The following is a 23,644-nucleotide window of genomic DNA, read 5'->3' as shown; positions in this document are numbered from 1 at the left end:
AGTCCCACCCCGCCGCGGCCCGGCCAGGCCATGAGGCTGCGGACATGGCAAGAGCCTCCGCCTCCTCGGGGACGTGACGTGCGGGTCCCGCGGCCGCGCCGCCCGGCCGGCTCGGGCGGAGGTGCGGGAACGGCGGGCGAGCCCGGGCTGCCCGAATACGGCCCCGACGCGAGACGGGGGGGCCGGGGAGAGCTGGAGTTTCACGGCAAGCCTGTCAGGATCTCCGCCTGTGTGAGGGCTCCCCCCACCCCTTCTCGTTTACAAACACGGGGCAAGAAGACCTGGGACTGCAAGCACCCTGGGGGGGGGAAAAAAAAAAAAAAGAAAGAAAGAAAAAAAAAAGAGAAATAATAAAAAAAATTTAAAAAACCAACCAAGCAAGCAAACCAAAAAATCCTAGCATTGCGTAATCCCCCAATGCAGGATGGCCCTGGTTATTAAATACCACAAGGCGCTTGTCACAGTTCAGCTCCTCATGTAATGAAACACCAGGTATAGCAAGAGCTTGCAGGAGAAACGAGGAGGGGGATCTTGGAAGAGGAGCATTCTTCTTGGTGGGTGGAGGGGAGCTGGGTGCCGGGGTTAACCGAGTGGCGTTCCCTGCGGACAGCAAATTGACTCCGAGGTGATTTGCTCTTTCTTTGAAATATTGACACACTTCCACTTCCAGCGTTTTGAGCTGCACTCTCCTTTGTGGCCAGAGCAGATAAATTCGTGTGTGAGAGACACCGGGAGATCGAGAGAGAGGGAGGGGGGAAGAGACATTTAGGTCCAAGTGCCGGATTAAAAAGAATACTGTCTTTAAAGGTCAAGGGTTTGAAGGGTCAGTCTGCTCCTCTAAAAAAAACAATTAATGGGATAGAAAATTTGTCCTCTCGGTGAACTCCTGGTTGCCTTAGCAAAGGGAGCACAATGCGAGAATTTAAACAGGACGATGTAATTTTTGAAGTTATTGTAAAGAGGAGAGGTATGGGATGGGGAGCAGAGGGCTCCCAGCCCGGGAGCAGCATTCTGCTCCCAGCACAGGCAGAGGGGGGAAAAGACGGAAGGAGAATTTACCTTAAACGATGATAATCTGCCATGGGGTATTTTGCAGTCCGCAGTTCAATCTCCAACAAGAGAGTGTACATTTTTTTAGCAGACAGCCAAGATGCTGTGTCTTTACACATGACCACTTTTTTTTTCCCCCAGGAAAATCCTTTGCGTCTTCACAGACTTTTCCAAGAGAATGCCTTTCAGAACCGCTGTTGAATTACAAAGAAGTATTTATTGTAGGAGGTGATTAATGATTCTCGCTAAAATTGCTATTTGCAGCGTGATTTCATTTCTCTTTACAATGGGAGCAAACCAGGTTGATACACATAGGCTGCACACTAAAGAAATCCTGCACTGCCAGTTAATACATTTCAGCTGGAATTTTGCTCAGTTGTGCTAATTTTGGCTCTAAATATGTTAAGGGATTCTCAACAATAACCCAAATGAAAAGTTACACATTTGTGGATAATAGTTACCTCACATACAGCTACATATTTTTCCATTTATAAGGCGACAACTGGCTACTCAGGATTTAGTAAACAGCAATATGTGAGCAGAAGTGTGCTTTTCAGGCCTGCTCTTTGGTCAGGTATGGGGACAGCAGTGTTCGCTGAGGGTATTTACAGCCGCCACCTCCCTGATGCTGAACGTGTTCTGCCAGTGGCACGTTACATTTTTCTCTGGGATGGTCCATATTCCATGGCTAGGCAACGATGCTGGTACCACCTTTGGAGCCTGGTGCTGCCTCAACCAGGGGTGATGATGCCCCTGGTCCGGGCGGCCTCACGTGAGGACAAGCACTGATTCCAAGAATCCATCTTGTATGTATTTGGGTAAGTAAATAAATATTGGCCTTCAGGCCTTCCCTGGAAGATTTACTAGCACTTGAGCTCCTTTCCAAGACTTTTCCTACTCAGCTCAGTGCTATACCGTGTCGTGAAAGCCCCAAGCAGGGCTCTCTGTTAGCAGCCCTGCTTTGCCTGAACTCCTTAGCTGCCTGGAAGCAGCAAGATGCACAGGCTGAGCTGGAACCAGTCGAATCCCATTTTGCCACAGTAGTTGTGACAATCTCGGTCGAATAAGCCTCATGAGTTGTACACAAATTCATGTGTCTACCGAGGCTTTCCGAACACATTTCGAAATAATCTCAAAACAAAACAAAAGAAACAGAAACAGAAAAGGCAGCTTAAAAAGAAAGTTTAGATTACTGTTCATGTATTCCCCTTAAATAGGGCTAGCCAGCTAAGAAATCATAATCGGGTGAAAATGAACGAATAAATCACGACTGGCTAAAGATTTAAAGTGTTATCACGGCATGGGAGCTTATTGGCTCCCAGAAGATGCACAGTTTCTCTTGTCAGGCAGCTGAAAACAGTTGCACGGCCATCAGTGGTATCAGACTCATTCTAAGTCAGCTAAAGAGAGCACCACTCACCTATACAATGAAGCAAGACCCTTCCTCGTCCTGCGACACAATTTTTCCCAGCCAGGCATGTAGGAGTCAGGACGTTTTTCATCACATTTAAAATAACCATTACCTTATTGACAAGATGAATCCAAGCTAAAACAGTGCATTAAACGGTTGTTTTCCATTCCTGATGCCAACACCAGCCAAGCACAAGGTGGATGAAAGAGCACGTAGTGGACTTGTGTTTCAAGCATTTAATTCTTTTGTACAGAATAATCTTTATTACTAGCATTTGGCACTGTTATACATTACACCAAAAATCCACAAATTGTACATGTACCCAAACTATTTAGACGGTGCCAAATATGAAGACAGCAACAGCCGTTATAGCAATATTTCTTTAAATAAATGCAATAGGGAATGTGGAGAAAAACTAATAGATCACAGCTACTGAGGGGGCTACACTTAAAACCAGTTAAGTTACCTTTGATACATAAAACATTTTCCTTTAGACAACGTAAGGGGACTTTTTCATAAGTCTTTAACCTCTTGTGGACGTGTTCGTTCTCTCCCATGTTGGTCTGTGTGTATACGTGCCTGTGCACCATCACACACACAAGCACGCACAGAGGAATCCATGAACACACCACAAAACAGCGCTATTCAAGTCAATGCCTTACACAAGCGTCTCACGAGCTCTTTGCTTTAAATGTTGGGGGTTTTTATTTTTAAAATGTTCCCTAAAACAAAAAAGAAATATAAAAAAAAAAAAGAAAAAAGAAAAAGAGTCCGTCTTAGGTACAGAGAATTTGTCCATGACAGCATCCAGCCCTCTCTTACACCGAGGGCAAGAGAGCGTTTCCATAAATAGAAAAAAATGATGGGCATGGAACCATTATCTATATACAATGTAGACAATCGTCCGGGTTTTGGTTTAAACATGTGCCCGTTCTTGGACACGTCTCATCTTCCTTTTCTGCTCCTGTTTTGTTTTACACAGTTTGGTCCAAAAGGCCAGCCTCCACCTCGAGGCAGCTTGAAAACCCCAATAGATAGGTAAATATATATATTTTAAAAAAAACCCAAAAAACAAACAAACAAAAAAACCAACCAAAAACCAACAAAAAGACTCAAACCAAAAACCGTATTTATAGCGCGGCTGCGTTGGGTGTAGCCCCATCGAGCGGATGGGGGTGGCCCTGTGTCTGTGCTTTGGACTGCTGGCTCAGTGTGGACTGGTTTGAGGAGCGCATCTTTGTGTTAGGCAGTTTATGGTCTTTCTTCCACTTCATGCGCCTGTTCTGGAACCAGATTTTGACCTGGCGCTCGGAGAGGCAGAGGGTGTGCGCGATCTCGATGCGTCGCCTTCTGGTCAGGTAGCGGTTGAAGTGAAACTCCTTCTCCAGCTCCAGGACCTGCTGTCTGGTGTAGGCAGTGCGAGACCTCTTGGGCTCCCCTCCGTTGTAATTGGGATTGACTGAAACGTGCACACACAGGCACACAGATACACACGCGGATGGGAAAGAAGGAGAGGGGAAGGGATGGAACATAATCATTATATAATAACTTGACACCGGGTTCACGTAAGATACATAAACGGCAAGAAAAATTGTTTCACAGCCTATCGACAGTGGGGACAATCGAGGAGCAATAAAAAATGGTGATGGGCATTTGGGTTAGAAGAAAAGCTTCAAAGACACATGGCCCAGAGCCACTGCAGGGCAATTAAATTTATGGGGGCTATAATTACTGCCCTAACAGTTTGGCGTCTCGTAAATCTTTTGATAAAGGACCCCGGATACAAAAGGTTTCTCACTTTTTTCTTTTTTTTTTTCTCTCTTTTTTTTTCTCTCTTTTTTTTTTTTTTATTTCTTTTTTCCTATTAGGAAACGCGGAGGGAGAAGGAGGGAAAAAAAAGCCACACACGCAACGACCCATCCCGGCCCCGGGAGCACCCTCCCCCCTTCCCTCCTCTGCAGGCGCATCCCCACCTCCCCCTGGCAAGGGCAACTCACCCGTGCTCACATGGATCTTCTTCATCCAGGGGTAGACCACCGGCTCCTTCCCCTTCAACCCGGGCAGACTCTTGTCGGGCAGCAGAGGACAGGCGGGCGCGGTGCCGGCCCCGGCGGCGGGGGCTGCTTCGCAGCGGCGCTGCAGGGCATGGCCTGGGAGCAGGGGCTGGGGCGGGCCGGGGTGGCCCTTGGCGGGCGGCGGCGGCGAGGCGCCCGGGGGCGGCTGCTCGGGGCCCGGGGCGGCGCTGCCGGCGCTGCTGTAGCTGTAGGGCGCCTGGGGGTAGGAGGGTGCCTGCGCGGGGTAGAGCGCCTCGGGAGGCGGCCCCGGCGGCCCCGGCGGCGCCGCGGGAGCCTGGTACCCCGGTTCCCGGCGCTGCCGAGGGAAGTACTCGGGCAGCGCCGGGCCCGGGTGCGCGGCGTGCAGGTGCGGCGGCGGCGGCGGCGGCGGACCGTGCGGGTGCGAGTGGTGAGGGTGGTAGCTGGTGGAGCTGCCGGCGCTGCCGCTGTGCTGCGTGTATTCCTCGCAGGGAGGGAATTTGGGCTCGATGTAGTTGGAGTTTATCAAAAACGAACTCATGGTCATTAATTTGTGAAGTGCAAAAATACTAATTTTTCTCGCGTTGTCGTTTTTCTGGGCTCGGCGAGGCCCCTCCCCTTCCCCCCCCCTTCCCTCCCTTCCCTCCCTCTCCCCCTCCCGCTGCTGTCAAGTGCTGCCGCTGCCAAAGTTTGGGCCTCCAGCCCTTCCCCCCCCCTTCCCCGCTGCACTCCCCTCCCTTCCTCTCTTCCCACCCCTGGAGCGCCTACAACACACACAAACACACACCCGCGCACACACACACCCGCACCCCCCACCGCCCCGCCACCACCTGACCGCCAGCGCCAATTACCGCGCGGGGCCGCGGACCCCGGATCAGGAAATGGAAGAGGGACGAGCGGCCGCAGGGCAGCTCCGCGCCCGCGGACCCTCCGCGGGGACCGCGCCTCCCCCACGGGCTGCGGCTGCCTGGCGAGGGAGCGCCCCGCGTCCTCTCCTCACCAGCATCCCCGGCTCCTCCCGCTCGCCGACCCGGGCCGCGTCCAGCAGTCGCGGTGTCAAGCGAGATAAAACTAATCCGGCTTTGACAGTGTCCCACCCACCCCGCCCGCCCCAGCACTTTTTGTGTCTTCGTTCTCCCGTGGGAGAGTGTAGGAAGCGGGGCGAGGAAGCGGAGCGCAGCCCAGCTGCGTGATCCAGAGGGAGGCAGGCATTGCACAAGGCGTTGCACAATCCTTTTAAACAAGCCCATCTCCAAACGCCGGGGCTGCGCGCAGGCAGAGGGCGGCAGCGGCTGTCGGGCACAGGCCACCGGCCGCCCTCCTGGGTCTGTCCCCAGCGCCCCGCCGCTGCGGACCGCGGGCAGCCGCGAGCTCCAGGGACAGCCCTTTGCGCCTTTGAAGCTGTGCTAATTGGAGGAATAGATGCAAAAGTTAGAATGAAGGTCGCGGGGAGGCCGAGGAGAGTCATCGGGGGGCTTGCGGAGTGTGAGGCATAGAGCGAGCCTGAAAATAACGGGGAACAGAGGGGGAAGGGAGAGGGGAAGACGGACACGACGGTATCAAACACTTCCTACCGGCGATTGCAGGGCTCACTGTGAGCATCCCTCCCCGCGGAGGAGAGCTTTCTGAACTACGAATTTAAGTCCGTAGGTTCGGTATGCCTCGTCTTGGGTTTATTTCTTAATTTTCACTTCCATGAGAAAACGCTAGCGCCTTCGCAGAAGTAACTCACAAACCCTGGTGTAGGAGGGCGAGGGCACTCGGGCACTTCTAGGTTGCTAAAACTGAGACTGTTAACGGTATTTGCAGCTCAGGGGGAAACGAGGCAACCGCCCTGACCTTAGGTAATTGAAATTTGATGGTTAAACTAATTACGCTCTTATTCTAAGGGGAAAAAAAATGCTTATTGAACATCAGCTAGTCTGCCACATTTGGAGTAGGCGCGAACTTTTCGGATTATTTTTTTCATCTTTACAGGAAAGCATATAAACACATAGAAATATTTACCGCACCCTTAGAGAATATAATTGCTGAGTGGCTAATCTCATCTGCTGGTATGGGAAAATACTTCTAATATATCAAGCGTAAATATGATACGGTTTAGATCTTACCCTCCTAAAGATATTACATTAACAGTTACCCAGGTTTAAATTCAGATTATTGTCTTTTGCAGTTTTATAGATAATGGATACATGCAATAAAATTCTATTTGAATATATATTCTATCTAACAAGACACACATCGTATCGATTTATATTTTATCCACAGACACACAGCCATGCACGTTGCATGCGGCTTGTAATATGTTAGAACATTTCCAGCACTTCGGTATACTGGGATACTTATCTAAACAATCACTCATTTCCTCCTACTATCGAATGTCTAATTTGTAAAGAGAGTTAAAACACATTTACTTACTCATTTCCAACAGCACATCTATGGAACTCTAACTGGTGTATAGATAAGTTTCTCTATTTACTCTGCGTGGAGAGGAAATGCGGTTACACACACGCGGCTACACACAGAGACAGCCGCAACTGTTCAACAGCACACGTTTGACAGAAAAGGGGAGATTGTTTTATTTATATTCAAAACAACAACAAGGAGACAACAGCAACCTATTTCCTAAAAGAAAAAAAGGTCCCATCTATATGACTGTAAAAACCAAAAGATTGCCGAAGCAATCCACCACGATAGCATTTTCCCGGCGTAAAGAGATACATGCACACACAGAGACGCATACATACAAATACCTGCCGGCTAGCACCAGATGAATTACACTGGGGTATCGTAAATATTATCCTCGGCATAAGTCCTGAGGCACTCTGGCCGGAGCACTACAGCGGGCTGCTGTGTTCCCACGCCACAGTAAAACACAACGAAAAGTGTTGTCTCGGTTTGTAAGCTCAGCGTTTTATTGGGAGAGTTGACCGGGCTCTGCTTCATATTATTTACTGTGATTAGATCTCAAAGTTTCACCGTGCCTCTTTCTACGGTGGGGCTCTGGCGCTTGGTTACAGAGAGAAGGACTCAATTTTGTATACGAGTGTAAATCTGCAAGGTGACCTGAGCTACTCAGCTCAAGTCTGGTTTTTTCGTGTGGTTCTATTAGTCTGCGAAGATGTGCTGAGGCAGGACCTCCAAAAGGCCTGTTCCGTGTCTTTGTGGTTTTGTTATCATAAACAAGAACCCAGCCAAGACCACCAAGTGTTATCTTGCACACGGCCATTTCGACATTTTACTGCAAGATTTATGGCTGTAATAAACAATCTCAAACCCCTTTTTTCCCCCAGTACTTCCCTTTAACAAACTTGTACCATCACCCTAAGTTCTCAAAGAAAGAAAAGGACAGGATAAAATAGGCCAGCTCCCTTATTTTACCAGAAGGACTAAAGGCTCGATTTCACTGGAGAAGGATACTTCAATCAATTAATAAAGAAGCGAGAGTTTCCTGGCCGAGGCTGGCCGAGAACAGGATGGGGACAGCACTGGAATTAAGTTGAGAGGGAGAGAGTAAATGCTCATGCACCAAGAAGAGGCAACTCAATACATACCGAAAGAGGGGGAAAAAGGGGATCCCTCTTTTTCTGGTGAAACAGACAAGCATTCCTGCTACCCTCCACATACGCAGCTAAAACGTAATTACCACGAAAGAGAAAAGAATAATAACAACAGCAATAATAATAACAATAGTAGTAGTAATAATAATAATAGTAAGTCAAGTCAACCTCTCGCCGTGCCGGGCATCCTCCACCGAGAGCGGTAGGAGGAGGAAGAATCGCACTAGCAGCCTGGCTTGACTTTGATTTGAACCATTTTGAATATATTTAGTCCCAGCTTTCCCCTCTTGAATGCGAAGCTGTCCCAAGTTTCAAAGTGACCGAAAAGTGACACCGTGTGCATTTTGTTTCTTATTAATCTTACACATTGACAGTCTTTGTTAAATAACAAGGCGTGCCCTTCACCAGGCGACATTTTCATATTTGTTAGACGCGGTGACCTGAAGTTCACCTCGGCCTTGGACTTAGTTTTTCTAAAAGGTCTATAACAGTGTCTTTTAGATAGCAGGGTGCTTTGCCCAGGTCACTACTTCTAAGAGAAAAATAAGAAAAAAATCGAGGGAAAATGTAAACGTTATGGAATGTATCGACTGTATTAATTTCTTTGTTCCTGGGAATGATACAACCCCGAAGCTGCTCCTGCCTCCGCGGACGAGAGCGTCCTTCCCGATGGGCGCTGCTGGGGCAACGTTGGCATTTTTGCCCCAAGTTCAGCATTTGGTAAAAGCGGTGGTTTCCCTGGCACTGGGGCTCCTCTTAACAACGGGATAGTTGGCGGGATTTGCTCACTCTGTCCTGGTGCGCTTAAATAAACACACGTAAAATGTGATTTGTGCCCGGATTTTAAATGAATGGGCTTTTGAGCAGACCTTCCACGCCAGAGAGCAGCGTACTGAATGCAGAGAGTGAAAGGACAGAAAGAGTTCGTCTCAAATTATTAACTGTTCTGTTCTAGCCTGTTGCCCTTCTTATTTTTTTCTTTCTTTCTTTTTTTTTTTTCTTTCTTTCTTTCTTTTTTTTTTTTTTTTTTTTGGGGGGGGGGGAAACAATTTAAACAATAATTGAAAAGAGTCCATATGTATATAAGTCGCGGCTTCAACTTCTTTGAAATTATTCTCGTTGATATTTTTATTCTAAACCAGATTTAAAATATGGAATCCGGACCACTAATTGTTTTAGTGAGGAAGTAAATGGATTTCTGTCACCTACTCTTGAGTAAGCCGATTATAGTAACAGCTTTCATTCTGGGTATATCAAAGACGCATTGTTATTCTTGGAAACAATCCGCCTGCTATTCTCTAACAAAATAGATATTTGGCTACGGTTTTTAGCTTGTTATCAGGCTTCGCTCTTACACCAAATAAATAGTCTGCATGTGAAAGGTTATATACTATCTCCAGAGCGGGCAGGCTCCCTAACCGTGCAGTACCAGGGCTCGCTACAAGTGAGCAGCAGCAACAACTTGTGAACAGCGTCTACACGCCGAGCAAACACTTGCATTACACACTTCCCAGGCTTCAGCAGGTACTTTAGGCACAATATCCGATAATCACTTTGGCTAATCTGATATCTAACCTCTCGCGTACTTGTTCCCAAGATACAGCGCTCGCCTGCCACGATCCAGCTGTGTCTCTGGCGAATAATTCACGCGTACCAGTTAAACAGAGGCCGGTTTAGGCTGCTGCCTTGGGAGTGGAAAGGCAGCAATGCGTAGTTGGGGGTGAGGTGCGCTCTTTCCCGGATTTCCTTGTCGCACTGTCCCCTCCTTCACACCTTTCAGGTCTGATTATGGCTATTTAGGAATATCCTTTCCCATTTCCACCGACCCCTGAATCGCGATTATGTCCTCCAGAATGAAGTTGCTGGACCAATATTGGCTAGTTCTCCCTGCAGACACGTCTAACCAAGGAGCTGAAGCTTTCACTCAGAGGCGGCACTGGGAACAAAAAATCCCAGCAATGTGGGAATCTCTCTGCGCTAAGAAATTCCACTAAACTTTTTCTTGGAGGAGTGAAGAGGGGTGGGTGGCGAGAGGAAAAACAACGCGTCCTACTCCCAGTTTCGCTGGGAATTGTCGCCCCGGGTAATTCCAGAAGGCTGTGAGAACCCTCCAAAACACGGAGAGGCGCAGGGCGCCAGCTTCTCTGTAATATTTCCATGGGTATCGCAACACGGCTCCACCGCTCCTCATTTTAAACGAGGTCCTTCGGACCAAACATATAGCCCGTATTATCTCCGGCATGTCCTGTTTAAGCACAGTTTAGCGGTCGCTACAGAATTGAGAGCAAAAACAAAGACGCGGCTAGGATCAATACACGCGTTAATAGCTTCGCTCCTATCTTATCTGCCTGCCATTTTGCAAAGTGAGAAGGCGTAACATTAAACCTCTTAGAGCAGGTTATTATATAATAAACAAGGGTGAGGCATTTTGCTACCTGACTTTTGGAGGAGGCAACATCAGTGTCTTCTGTGGGGGTAACACGCGTGTTTACTTGCCGCGGCTGAACCCGAGATATTCAGACACAAATGTGGCTGATAATTCAAGATGAAATACAACGTGTATTACTCTTGAAAAGAGGAATTTTCTATCCTTTCCTCGGTAATTGAGGTCATTCAGCCAGTAGGGTTCACCTGGAGTCCATACTGTGATACACACGTAACTCAAAGCTATTTTATCTTTTGTGCTGATAGTCAAGATCTCGGCTATAACATTGACATCAAACTCTGTCTGGGCGAATGACTAAGAGTGGTGCAAAACGTAAACTTTTGACCCTCAACTTTTTGACCTGCAGTTGTAACGCCCTTAACCACAAAGATATACAAAAGCTATGCAGCTTCTTTTAGGAGTAAGAGACTCGCACTGTTTGTTTCAATACTTCTGCCGTTTCCCCCAGCTTTCTAAGGGCGCTTTTTTCTTCTTCTTCTTCTTCTTGCTGTTGAGAAATCGGATACTTTTGCATTTTTAATTATTTTTTTTCTTTTTCTTAATCTCGCAGCTTTGTAAAATGCTGTTAGATCAGTTTGCACAGCCTTTCGGCAGCGTTGGAGGGAAGCCTGTTACTCAAAGGCGCTATATGGTTACAATTGCAGGTGAAATGCTGGGTAAGTTCTGGGCGTGAGGTTGGAAGGAATGGAGCGACGAGCGTTGGGGGAAAAGCTGCAGCTCTCTGTTGAAGGGTTTTAGTCATTTCTCCTTGATTTAAACATAAAGAAACAACTCTAATTGTTTGCGAAGCCTTGTCTAGGCAAACGAGTTGACTGTGAACTTGGTCTAAAGCGAGCTCTGCTGGTGATTCCTAGGGTGTGCAGATTTATCTTTTCTGCATTTACTTAACCTGGCAGTGAACTGCACGGGCTGCCATTTATTATCCGGAGACAGACTTCACCTCAAGCAAGGACTGTTCCACAAAATTGCAATAATTACCCAATAACCTTCATAGCAAATATTATTATTGAAAAGACATTTTTGGGGGGGAGGGGATATAGAAAAGATTCCTTTTGCATGTTATAAGGCAAAATCCATGCAAATTTTGCACACTCTCTGTGTCAGATTTGATATTGTTTGTGCGCGTAGCTACAGGAACATGTGACTGGGGTGGTCCATGAGTATTTGCCTTCCAGAGAGACATTAGTGAAGATGCTTTAATTTGAAAGGCATAATATTTTCAAAGATGACCAGACGACTGTGGGAACTGTGGTTTTCTGCTCTAGCTAGTAACCCTAACCTCAAATCGGGAAGATTTTGAGGGCAGGAAAGAGAAAGAACTAAGAAAGCCAACGACATCTTAACCTAGTCAGGAGATTTACTTGTGTCTGCACTAAATGCGTTAAATCTGTATTTGCGGGGATGGAAGGGGCATTGCTCCCGTATTCAGGATTTGAAATCGAAACCTCCTGATCCCCCCCTCATGATCAGTTCCATTCAATTTCCCATGGAGCAGATTGCAAACTCCTCTATTGTCACCCTTCCACAGATACACACTTATTAAATGTAAGGAAATGGCAGAATAATAATTTCCCTGTAATGTTACGAAATTAGGGCGTTTGCATGGTTTAGACAAGGCTGCAGAGCTGTAATTTACGGATGACTTTCCATTGGATTGTTATACTTCTGGTTTAGAGAAAGTTATGTCTTGCAAAGTCACTGGTTCCACACATTAAGACAGCTGCCTAATCTTTAATTGGCCTTACACTTAGACAGGAGACACTACACGCAAGTATTTCTTTCAAAGAATTAGGTAAACTGTATTTCGAATTGCCGAACGCAACTTGCCATTCCTAAACTAGAAAAAACGCGCACTTATTAATCCCCCAAACACATCAGAAAAATAACATGTGCAGATAAAACCTCTCGCTTGATTCCCTGTGATAATGCCCCATGACATTTTCCCTCCGAAAACAATTCGGACCTGGGACTATTTTCACAGAGTTCGGCAGCCTGGGCTCGTTTGAATTTCAAATTTCAAATTTCAAAGCGTATTAAGAAATCTTAATGCATTTCTGGGTTTGAATGGTTTCAACTGTGATGCTTAGGATAAGGCAGGGCCAGAAACATGGTGAAGTTGTCATTTCTAGCTAACTTTCTTTTGTTGTTAGTGTTTCTTGCAGTACAGGCGGGTTTATACGCTTCTGGACTTAGGGATATTTTTCTTTTCCGTAGTTCTTGAACGTCTGTACATTGTTTTGTGTGGGATATGGTCCAGAAGCCACATTCAAAAATGTGGAAAATACATGGTAGCAAATCTTTTCACTCTAGACAATGAAAAATTACAATCCAGGATTTTCCAGGATCCTAAAATATTAGTCAAACGGGTGTCTGTGCATGCTTATATATTCACCAGATAATTCAAATAGCGCAGTGTTGTTGAATATTGAGTAATCATGAGCTGTTTGTGTCTAGTATAATTCCCGTTTACAGGCAAAGGGTTTTCCTTGGAAAAGGACCCATATATAAATGAAGACCAAACTTTAAAGGGTTTTTCATGCCTTGCCTCAAACTATAAAATTTTATGGCATATAGTATAATATAATACACGCCTATCATATATAACTTTCTGATATTCCTATTGACGAGAACGTGTCAACTAGAGTGCTATAAAATCTCCAGCTGTTTATAAGGAAATGATTTTCAAATGTGCATTTGGATATGCTCTTTTAAAGACTTTCTCTTTTTTTTTAATATGAAATATAGGCAGATGTGTTTGTTTAGTGTTGATAGGAAGGATCGACAGACACAAAGGCATCAGACTATTTATCTTCCACGAGGGTTGACTTTAAATAATAAATGTTCTTAAAACTGAGCTCTTTGGGATGAACCTACCTTAGATACTACCATTTCTTTAAAGACAAATAAATTAAAAATAGGAATCAGCCAGAAATATGCAGACCTTGCAGAGGTACACAACAACCTTGCCCTCCTAAAAACCCTGCACCTTTCTCCCATTTTTGCTCACAGTAGCAAAAGCAGCCTAAACCACAATATTCAAATGGCATAGCACTAGCAAAATAAAACAAAGCCCATCTCTCACATCAAACCACCCTATTCTTTTGCAAACCCGACTTTATGACACATGAAGGAAAACAGTGCAATCTGCTGAATCAATGTTACTCCAAACCTGTGCAGAGAAAGATAGCCACAGCTGGTTTGGAGAGATAGATAGATAGATAGATAGATAGATAGCAATTCTCAAAATTCTACCCTAGCCCCTGACTAGTCTGTTTGCACCCCCCGAGATCACTTGCCAAAGTAACAGCTCTGAGGATAAGGATCAGGCCTTAATGTTACCCAGAGAAAGATAGAGTTCCTTTCACCCTTTCATTCAAGTCCTGGAAATTCAAAGACTAAAGTTAAATCCGGCCATAAAGTTTATTGCTGAGTAATCACACTCTAGTGAGAACAGTCCACTTAAATAAAAAGAATGTTGAAGTAAACACGCAGCTGGGGCCTACCCAACAATGGCAGCCAGCAATATAAGGCAGAAAGGGAGAGAGCAGAGCTAGGGGGATATTTACAATCTTCAATAAACCAAGCCCGTATTTCATAATTTGCAGCACTCTAATGACCTGTAGTCTCTTGTATTAATGCTACAAGTTACAGTCAATTGGTTCGCTTTAAAAGAAAAAAAAAGGAAGTCACAGGAACATATATATGTACACACACGTACACACCCTTTGTATCCATGAATACACCAATGTGAGACACATATATGCATGTGCACGGCTTTACACAGACATACACACTGATTTGTACATGCAGGCACACACACATATAATTTAAATATATTTATATTTATGCAGTTACATATAGAATCAGGAAAAAGTTTCAGCAACGTTATGAATGCGCATCCCCAAAACACACTACACAGCCGCAGATGTACATATACACACAGCTAAAGCTTTCTGCACAACCCAATGCAGAAAATATGTATCTAAGCGGTCCAATACAGTCTGTGCCATTTTAATACTGGCTCTGATGTGCAACATATTTCACCAATCCAAAGATTATTACCATATCATCACGCCTCCAACTCTATCATGCCTACATTAGATGCTGCCCAGATAATATCGAGCCCAATCTATTTTGTTTCCCCCTTTTTTTAATCGCCTGCAGTAACTACTCTTTGCTAAACAAAACCTCTCCAAACTTGGAGAGTCTATTGGAGCAAAGGAAGTAATTATCTTCTGTGGTAGTCAAAGTGATTAAAGCTAGGCCCCAAAATCCATCTCTGCCAAAGTCGCTTATTGTGGTTTACTTTGATTTGATCATTAAAATAGAGAGCTAGCTGCTGCGAGTGAAGGGATGGGGGGGAGGTATTTGCAGCACAACCTGGATCATTAGTGCTTGATCCTGCCTCTCAGGCTCGGTGGGACCGTCCTGAAAACCTCCAGGCAGAGAGGAAGGGAAAGGGAAAGAGAAAGAGAAAGAGAAAGAGAAAGAAAGAGAGAGGCGAGAGGCAGCGAGAGCGAGCAGGAGCCTCAGCTTCCCCACTGTACAAATAAACTTTAAGGAACTTGTGCACAAAACTTACCTTTGACTTGCAAGGAGACATTTTTCACATAGTACTGAGAACTTGTGGTTTGGATACTTCTGTCCCTAAACCTGACAATTTGAATGGCCAGGAGGCACACGTAGCCTGCAAAAGAGTCAAATGAAGTCCAGCGTCAGTGAGATTATATGTTATGTGGTATATAATGTTGGATGTCAACTCCCCAAAACCATAAAACTTACTTTAATGGCACCACGTGACTTTTTATAGCCAGTGAGCCTATCTGTCTGTGCTATGGATGATTTTACGATCTAATTCATAGACAAAACCCTATTCATTTGGCACCCAAATGTCATATAGCCGGAACTAGGGCTTATAAAGTTTACTGTTTTATAACTTTTAAGGGAAGGCATCAATGTAACCAGTCAGTAAATGTGCAAATCTTTAGTTGCTCTTAGAAGCTCAGAAGAGTTAACCATTCAAGCTCTGATGGGGTAAGTAACATTACGTTTATAGCAAACTAATTGTAGCGAAGAAAACCAAAAATCTTTAAAGGGTGAAGAGTGGGAATGTGGCTAGAGAGGGTTACTAATAGACGCAGAGGGCTTGGACATGGTTGTCCTGAAATATACTTAATGAAACCACAGGAGAAATTCTAGAGCGATGCAAACACACCCTGGAGCTTGCAGCATATTTTAACAAAGCACATGTTTTGGGGTTTGGGTTTTTTGTTTTGTTTTGTTTTGTTTTTTAAATTTTAACCATCAGCAAACAGCTAACAGTTGATTCAGCCACAAAGGGTGTTGATTGTGGTCCTGCGATGCAGCTTTCCACCTAGCGAGAAACAAGCAAGAAAGAACTTATGGTCAAACTTTCAATTAAAAATACTGATAGCGGACAATTGCAGCATCCACCATTTGCAACGTGCAGCAGGAGCCAGGTAAAATATTATAACAAACTCTGCACGGGCTAATTTTTTTTTTTTTTCAGAGGCAAATCAGGAAGCACAACTTCTTGCTTTGCACAAACCAGATCACAAAAACTTTTCAATAGAAAGTTTATTTTTTTGTTGATTTCCAGTCAGGTTTTTTTAAAAACAAATAATAATAATAATAATAAAAAAAAAGCTGATCACAGTTTGCTCAAACAGCCAGACTTTGACTATATTTGTAACTTTGTTCACAAAAAACATACATCACAGAAGCTGCGCTTAATAAGAGCCACTTCTAAGAGTTCGTGCAAAGAGTCATATACAAAGGCACAGCAAGGACATACTGCTTGGAATCACAGTTTTCGTCACAGATTCACTATTCACTACACGTAGGACAAGTTCAGTTGATTTCATCATTTCACCTCTACAACAGCATTAATTACACAGGAATTATATAGGTAGTTTGAATAAAAATATTTTTAACAGCTTGGAGCTATACAGACATTAACACTTGACCACACATGCACAGTTAAGCAGGTTGAGTGCAACACATAACATTTGTACTAAACCGGGGGAGGGTTTCCTTTCTCTCTCTCCTTTTTTTTTAACTTCTTTTTTTTTTTTCCTTTTTGTTCTTTTTTGTTTAGTTTTGTTTTGTTTTAACAGTTACTTCAAGTAACACAGCTCGCTTCATATAAATAAGTTAAAACATCTATTATTTTTTTCAAGACAAAGCCATTCAAGACAAAGAAATGTACGATAAAAGCAGATCTACTTATACACGCGAGAGAATGGTAATAAACAGGCTCATGGTTAAAAGATGAATAAGGGCGACAAGAACAGGGTTTCTTCACAGAAGTAACACAAGGAAGTTTTAGAAAGTCAACTTAGTACTGACATGAGACGACGCAGGGTCAGCTAATACTGCTCAGTACTTTTAATTGATCAAACGCTTAGGGACGGAATGCCCCTCCTGCAGCTGCCATGCTCATACTTTTCAGCTTATTATCCTTTTTCCATTTCATTCTCCTGTTTTGGAACCAGATCTTTATTTGTCTCTCTGAGAGGCAAAGAGCATGTGCTATTTCAATCCTTCTTCTGCGGGTCAGGTATCTATTGAAGTGAAATTCCTTTTCGAGCTCCAAGGTCTGATAGCGGGTGTAAGCAGTCCGAGCCCTTTTCCCTTCTGGTCCCCCTATGTTGTCTGGAAGAGAAAAGTACATGATTTAGATTCTCAGCAGCCACTCGGAGCCTTCGTGTCTCATTGCAGCTACCAGCGACCAGGACCGTTATTCTCAGTCCTGCTTGGTTTGTTTCTGGTTTGGATAAACACTCAACAAGTTTCCCCCTTCAGCCCCTCTTAGGAAAGGCTTGGGGGAGGGGGATTTGGTAGTCTCGGTAAGTTTTCGCTTGAATTTGCGATTCGATTTTTTTTTAATTGAATTTTTTTCTTTTTTCTTTTTTCTTTTTTTTTTTAACAAGGTTAATTCTCCCCCATGCCTCCTCCAGATAAGCTGATTTGGAGGATGTGTCTGCTGGTAGCTGGGTTTTCAGAGTTGAGAGAGCAAGGCTGAAGCGTGCAGCCCTTTCCCACGGCTGAGCTGGGGAGGCTCTGGGAGGCAGCGAGCCTCCGGCCGCTCTCCCAGCAGCGAGGGCAGGGCAGGTACTCGGGGCTGAAAGTTGCTTCGCTTCCCCGCGCCCCTCAAGCCCTCTCCTCCGAGTTTGGGGCGATTCGCCCTCCCCCCTCCCCCACGGCTTCCCAGCAGTGAAAACTGCCCTTCTCGCCCTTTCCTATTCTCTTTTTAATATGTCTAAGCAAAATAAATGGGGTCAGCCGCGCCGTTCCCTCTGGAAGACACCCCATCCGGAGGAGAGCCGGGAGCAGCCTCTGCTCCCGATCTCCCTTCGGCAAGGCGCCTTCTACTCCCCCCGCCGGCGTTGGGAGCCAGGCGGGAGGTGTTTTCGGGGCCGGGCGGTTTTTTTCCTTTCGGGGGGGACTCGCCCAGAGAAGGGAGCGTGCTTCCCTGCGAGCAGAGTTGTGGTGTGCGCGGAGACTGCCCGCTCTCACGCCCTCCTCTCCCCCTCTCCCCGACCTTGCTCGGCGCAGCCACCCGGTTTACATTAAACCCTCCTTTTCCTCCAGAGAAATAAAGAAAGAAGAGGGTATTTGCTTTACCATGACTTATGTGCAGTTTTCGCATCCAGGGGTAGATCTGGGGCTGTGAAGGCTGGGCTGTGCTTTGGTCGGTCGGGGCACTTGCCTGCTCGCTGCTTGCTGGAGTGTCTTCCTCAGTCCCAGACGAGGTGCCAACCCCGTCTCTGCTGATGTGCGTGTTGCTGCTGGAATTGGACGAAGTGCTGGTGGAGTTGGCGAGGGAGTTTTTCACCCCGTGGTGACTCTCGCTGACAGGCGAACCGGCCACGGCGGTGCAGGGCAGAGGGTCAGGGGGAGGCGAGTGGGAAGACGTCGCGGGCTGGTTGTACCTGGGCTCTGTCGAGGCAGAGGTGGTGTTGGCCGGGTAACTGCGGGGTCTCTCATTGGCACCAAAGTGGGTAGAAGCAGAGCGCCCGACGCTGAGGTCCATGCCATTGTAGCCGTATCCGTACCTGCCGGAGTGCATGCTGGCGGAGTCCCTGTATTGCTCGCTCACCGAGCTGTGATCTCCATAATTATGTAACTGGTAGTCCGGGCCATTTGGATAGCGACCGCAAAATGAGTTTACAAAATAAGAGCTCATTTGTTTTTTGATATGTGTGCTTGATTTGTGGCTCTTGGTCGTTTTGTGCGTCTATAGCACCCTTGCACAATTTATGATGAATTATGGAAATGACTGGGACATGTACTTGGTTCCCTCCTACGTAGGCACCCAAATATGGGGTACGGCTTCACATCACGTGCTTTTGTTGTCCAGTCGTAAATCCTGCCTGATGACCTCTAGAGGTAAACTCGTGCACTGGTGGGGGAGCTGGGAGGGCGCGGGCGGCCCGGGGCGCGCCTCCCGTGCGCGCCACCGCTGCCGCCGCCCGCCCGTCCGCCGGCCTCCAGCGCCACCCGCTGGCGGCGCGGGGGATGGCGGCGGCTCCGCGGGGTCGGCCCGGGGTGACGGTCCCCGACGGCGGCGCGGAGCGGCGCGGAGAGGCGCGGAGCGGAGCAGGGCTCGCAGCCACCGGCACCGGCAACCGGCGGCGAGGCTGCGGGGCCGGCGGGGATCGCTCCTCCGAGCCGGCCGCCGGAGAGCCGGGTGTGCAGAGAGCGCTCCGCTTTGTGTCTGCCTTCTCCTCCGTGCGAGGCTTATTTACACCAGTTCACAAATCCTATACGAACCGTTCTCGGGTGCTGACAAGGCTTGTGTCTCTTCTACATATATATATGTATGTATATATAATTTCCTCCCACACTTATTTCCGTGCTGGACCTTTCGAGAGGCAGCCGGGTCCTGCCCATGTGAAATGGCAGATATCTATTGAAGATAAATATCGTGCAGCGTTTTTCCAACTAGGGGGTCAAATTCCAGGCGGCTTTACGGCCGCCGTTATTTTATCGCCTCTCGGAAGGAAAAAAAACCTCTAAATGCGGCGGTAGCCATTTTGCATTATATTCTCCAGATTTGGCTTTTAAAACATTTGGAGTGGTAGCCCAAACTGTGCTGCCTTCCAAACAAAAGAGCCTCGATGCGCATACAAGTGCGTTTGTACACAGCTTCACATGCACACTCATGCACACTCAATATAATATAGAGAGGTATAACACATATATTAATCAATATTTTTGCTGCGCTTATTTTACTTTTACAGAACTCGAAGTGGAAGCATTTTATGGCAGCTATTTTTCTTCAGAGTATCAATTTATTTTTTCCAGTGCTAAGTAATGCAAATGTGAATTAAGACACCGCAGAATCAGGAAAGAAAATCCCCGAGTTAATAAGACCTTTTCTTTAAATAAGAAAGAAAAAAATGAAAGAGAGGAAGAAAGAAAGAGAGAATGAAAGAGAGATAAAAGAAAAAAGGATCAATCTAAGCTCACGAAGCCCCAAGAAATGCAGTCCATAATTCAAAGCCCCTTCAGTGTAGAGAGGAGCTCAAAAAAACCTCAGCGTAAGCTCAACGGCAACCACAGAAAATTGCCTGCTTCGGAACCTCTTCCCTTGCTTCCCCTGAAGTTTAACGCTGAGTTTTTACTTTAATACTAGTAGTGCAGATTAAGCAGTTTAGCGGCATTAAAAAAAAAAATCTCCCTGCAATTCATCTTCGCTTTAACTGAAAGTTTATACACAGGGATTTACACAACGATTTTTTAAAAGAATTTTTCTTCCTTTTGCCATTTAAATATCTTATACATAACTAAAACTTTTTTTCCCCCTGCAGATCATAAACTCCCAAACACAGCACAACGAGATGGCCCGCTGTAGCGGGAGCTGGCAAAAACATAAACCAAATATTTTCTAAAATCTCTTGTCTTTCTACAATATGAACATTTCTAATTAAAAAAAAAAGATTAAAAATAATTTGCTTATCTTTTCTCACACAACCACACCAGGGACACTCGCCCACACATAGATGCTCATCTCAAATATTTACAATTCTGGGCCAATTCTCTAATACTTTAACCAACGCCATATATGCTTTGGGAAGGTGGTTACATACATACATGCCTGTAACTCGAAAGCTGGGGCTTCCACATATATTAAAGTAAGTCACAGATGATTGCAAATATACATCTTTTAACCAAGCCTTTTGGGGATTAATAGACTGTGACGAACCTATAGGATTTCAGTAGCAGAAGAAACACAAGGTAAATAATAATAGTAATAGTAGTAGTAAGCGCTAAGGAAAGGCCTGGTAGCGTTTATTAAACATGGTTCTACTCCCCTGACTTTTCCTCTGTTTCTTCGCTGCTGGGCTGTGTGGAATTTATGAATTTGTTTTCCTTTTTCCATTTCATCCGCCTGTTTTGAAACCATATTTTAATCTGGCGTTCAGTAAGGCAGAGAGCGTTTGCAATCTCAATGCGTCGTCTTCGGGTTAAGTATCTGTTAAAATGAAATTCCTTCTCTAACTCTAGCGTTTGGTATCTGGTGTAAGTTTGCCTCCCTCGTCTCCCATGTGTTCCATATACTGTACCTGTAGAAGTAAAGACAAAACGATCGCATTGGACAGGGCCCAGTGATTTCAGACCAGAAAGAGCGATTAGTATATTCTGCCTCCTTTTGCAGGCACAATCACGGAGAGTGGGGGAAGCTGCTCTGGTTTCCTGGAGGCTTTTTTTTTTTTTTTTTTTTTTTTTAATTCTCTCTTTTCCTTTTCTACTGCCTGACGAGCTGTAAATGCGGACGTGCAGTGTGCTTACGGAGGCAGTGGCAGGGTAAGTGGGATACAAAGAGGCTTTAAGGTGGACCTAGGGAAGGTGCAGGAGGTAGCACGGTGTGAGTCGCTGAGCAGAGGCTGCTCTGTGCGCTCTGGGAGCCTGTGCGCACACACACACACAGACACAGGCACACGTGTGCTATCCGGGGAGCCTCACGCATGTGTCCGTGCGTGTGTGTGTGCACGCACATGTGGCTATGTTGACACAAACACACAGCCATTGCCATGGCTGGGACTACAGAAGGTCTCTAAGTATAACTATAGACATCAGCTAAAGATCGTAGAAGAGCGTTTTGCCATTTGCTCCGGAATTTATTGCTCTTGAATGCAAAGCAGCATCGGAATGGTCTTGCTAAAAGTTTAATTTTCAAAAAGAGGAATGAGACCTACCCTGCAGCAAACATAAACTCGGGAGGATGGGAGAGAAGGCGAGTCATTAGCAAACACTTGAAATAAACGTTTAAATTTGGAATTATAAAAAATAAATGTCACCCCAATACAACCCTCCCACTCCACCCCCACCCTCCACTCCCCCAGCACCACTCCTGTACAGAATAGTTCAATTATGTGAAGTTCACTCCTAAGTCAGAAAAAATTCGCGATGCCATGGAAGTGCGCCCACGGCCCCAGAAACGTGCTCTCAATATCCAATACTCACAGGCTAATGAGCTGGGGGAGGGGGGCGAGGAGGAATGTACCATAAATGCATTGGATCCTCAGTACAGAGGGCATATTCCATGCATCGCTCTCTGACAATGAAGAAGCAGAGCAGAGGCTTTGGTATGGCTTTAAGACAGTGATAAAACTGCTTTGCTCCTTTTTACTTCTTTTTTTCCCCCCTCTACTTCCTAAGGATTCCCCAGTAACTTTCACCGGTAAACCTACATACTGGGATATTGGCCACCATTCCCTGGGTGCCAACGTGCCAGGTCTAAAATAACCTGGGAAGGTTTCATGTTACATATTGCCCTGCAGGAACCGTGTTTCTCCAGCAATCTGGACTTTATCTAAGAAAAAAAAAAAAAAAAAGAAACTTTTCCTTTTCCTCCCCTCCCCGCCCTTGACTGCGCCGAGATGCCTTACCAGCGCAGGAGTTCATCCGCTGCATCCAGGGGTAAACAGGGCTCGTGTACTTCCGGTCGGTGCCTTCGTCATTTATAATTTTGGCTTGGCCGCCGCTGGATTTGTACTGTTGATCGGGAGAAAAGTGCAGGTAGTCCCCGGGCCCCCTCTGTTTGCCACTGCCGGAAGGAGAGGCGCTACTAATGTCCTTGTCCGAATAAAAACAAGAGGCTCCGTACTCATAGGAAGCCCGATTGCAAGCAATGACGGTGTTGGACTGTTGGTAGAAACAAGGTGAGGTGTAAGTCTTGTCCTGCAGGCTGCTTGCCCCGTATGAAGCCGGAAAATGCCTGAGAGCATCATAGCCCGCCGGGTACAGGGGGATCTGCCCGAGGAAGGAGTCCTGGCCCCCGGGCAGGCTCCCCGGGAAAGTGGGATTCACGAAATAGGAACTCATTTGCTCTCCCCCTCTCCCGGACCGTGATTTGTTGTGTATTAGTACATCTGGCGATAACTATTAGGAGTCATCGAAGTGGTTTGTTTCTGGATGGCCGAGCGCCAAAAGCGACAGCAGAAAATAGGAGCAGCTGACGGCGGGGCGGCCAATGGGAGCGCGCGCGGCGCCCGCTCCCCCGGGGCCGCCGCCACCGCGCCGCCAACTTACCGGCAGCCCCGGCCCCGCCGCGCCGCCCCGCGCCCCCCGCACCGCGCTGCGCAGCCCGCGGGACCGGCCGCGCCCCCGCCGCGGCACCGCCCCTCCGCGGGAAAATAATCCAATAATAATAATAACAACAGCAACAGCGATAATTCCCGGCAGCGCGGGCGCTGGGAAAGCGACTAACGGGCACAACGCCCGGCTGCTGGAGGTGTGTGTAGGGGGGCGCCCTTAAAAGTTGGAGGCCCCACGACAAGGGAGTCGCGCAACCCCGTGGGAAGGGTGGGCGAACTGCCCCCGGCTCTCCGGCGGAGGGGAGAAGGAGGGAGGGAAGCAGACGGCAGTGGAGGATGCTGCGGAGGGAAACTTTGGAGCGGAGGGAGCACGTGAAGGGGGAAGCGGAGCGCCGCGCAGAGTGGGGGCCGGGGGGGGCCGGCCTCTCTCCATTTTGCCGTCGCGATGCCACAACCGCATCCAACAGTTTTTAAGCGATTCTAAAATGTATTTATTTATCCATTCAGTCGAAAATTGCCCCTCCACTAAGGCTTCCCTTCGGAGATCAGGGAGCCCGCCCCGGCGCCGAACCCAGCTT

At 46.7% G+C, this 23,644-nt stretch overlaps 3 protein-coding genes and 1 long non-coding RNA gene across 4 annotated transcripts; all 4 read right to left on the bottom strand.

Annotated features, from left to right (window-relative positions):
- Nucleotides 1-1,185: 1,185 nt before the first annotated feature.
- On the bottom strand, nucleotides 1,186-15,171 carry LOC116444128. Its single transcript, XR_004240215.1, has 2 exons — nucleotides 15,083-15,171; nucleotides 1,186-1,244 (listed from the first exon to the last, which is right to left on the bottom strand). It is a non-coding gene; the product is annotated as an uncharacterized LOC116444128 (long non-coding RNA).
- Nucleotides 2,683-5,111, bottom strand: HOXA4 (homeobox A4). Its single transcript, XM_032109185.1, has 2 exons — nucleotides 4,459-5,111; nucleotides 2,683-3,920 (listed from the first exon to the last, which is right to left on the bottom strand). The coding sequence occupies exons 1-2, from the start codon at nucleotides 5,039-5,041 to the stop codon at nucleotides 3,592-3,594; spliced, it is 912 nt and encodes a 303-aa protein (XP_031965076.1). The 5' UTR covers nucleotides 5,042-5,111; the 3' UTR covers nucleotides 2,683-3,591.
- A 1,225-nt stretch (nucleotides 15,172-16,396) lies between the features above and the next one.
- HOXA5 (homeobox A5) lies at nucleotides 16,397-18,983 on the bottom strand. Its single transcript, XM_032109194.1, has 2 exons — nucleotides 18,148-18,983; nucleotides 16,397-17,175 (listed from the first exon to the last, which is right to left on the bottom strand). The coding sequence occupies exons 1-2, from the start codon at nucleotides 18,707-18,709 to the stop codon at nucleotides 16,925-16,927; spliced, it is 813 nt and encodes a 270-aa protein (XP_031965085.1). The 5' UTR covers nucleotides 18,710-18,983; the 3' UTR covers nucleotides 16,397-16,924.
- A 748-nt stretch (nucleotides 18,984-19,731) lies between these two features.
- On the bottom strand, nucleotides 19,732-23,066 carry HOXA6 (homeobox A6). The gene is made up of 2 exons (XM_032109207.1): nucleotides 22,419-23,066; nucleotides 19,732-21,092 (listed from the first exon to the last, which is right to left on the bottom strand). Exons 1-2 carry the CDS (start codon nucleotides 22,852-22,854, stop codon nucleotides 20,833-20,835), a joined length of 696 nt encoding a protein of 231 aa, XP_031965098.1. The 5' UTR covers nucleotides 22,855-23,066; the 3' UTR covers nucleotides 19,732-20,832.
- Nucleotides 23,067-23,644: the final 578 nt, after the last annotated feature.

This window comes from Corvus moneduloides, chromosome 1, assembly GCF_009650955.1.
Source record: "Corvus moneduloides isolate bCorMon1 chromosome 1, bCorMon1.pri, whole genome shotgun sequence".
In the NCBI taxonomy this organism is placed as follows: domain Eukaryota; kingdom Metazoa; phylum Chordata; class Aves; order Passeriformes; family Corvidae; genus Corvus; species Corvus moneduloides.
Note: the sequence above shows the minus strand (reverse complement) of the source record. Positions and strands in the feature narration are given on the sequence as shown.

What these genes read in the sequence shown, in the direction of transcription:
- HOXA4 (XM_032109185.1), bottom strand. Translation starts at nt 5,041, where the DNA reads ATGACCATGAGTTCGTTTTTGATAAACTCCAACTACATCGAGCCCAAA. An exon ending in GAAGATCCATGTGAGCACGG is followed by an intron (nt 3,921 to 4,458) that starts GTGAGTTGCCCT and finishes TGCACGTTTCAG; the next exon opens with TCAATCCCAATTACAACGGA.
- HOXA5 (XM_032109194.1), bottom strand. Translation starts at nt 18,709, where the DNA reads ATGAGCTCTTATTTTGTAAACTCATTTTGCGGTCGCTATCCAAATGGC. An exon ending in AAAACTGCACATAAGTCATG is followed by an intron (nt 17,176 to 18,147) that starts GTAAAGCAAATA and finishes TTTCTCTTCCAG; the next exon opens with ACAACATAGGGGGACCAGAA.
- HOXA6 (XM_032109207.1), bottom strand. Translation starts at nt 22,854, where the DNA reads ATGAGTTCCTATTTCGTGAATCCCACTTTCCCGGGGAGCCTGCCCGGG. An exon ending in GCGGATGAACTCCTGCGCTG is followed by an intron (nt 21,093 to 22,418) that starts GTAAGGCATCTC and finishes TTACTTCTACAG; the next exon opens with GTACAGTATATGGAACACAT.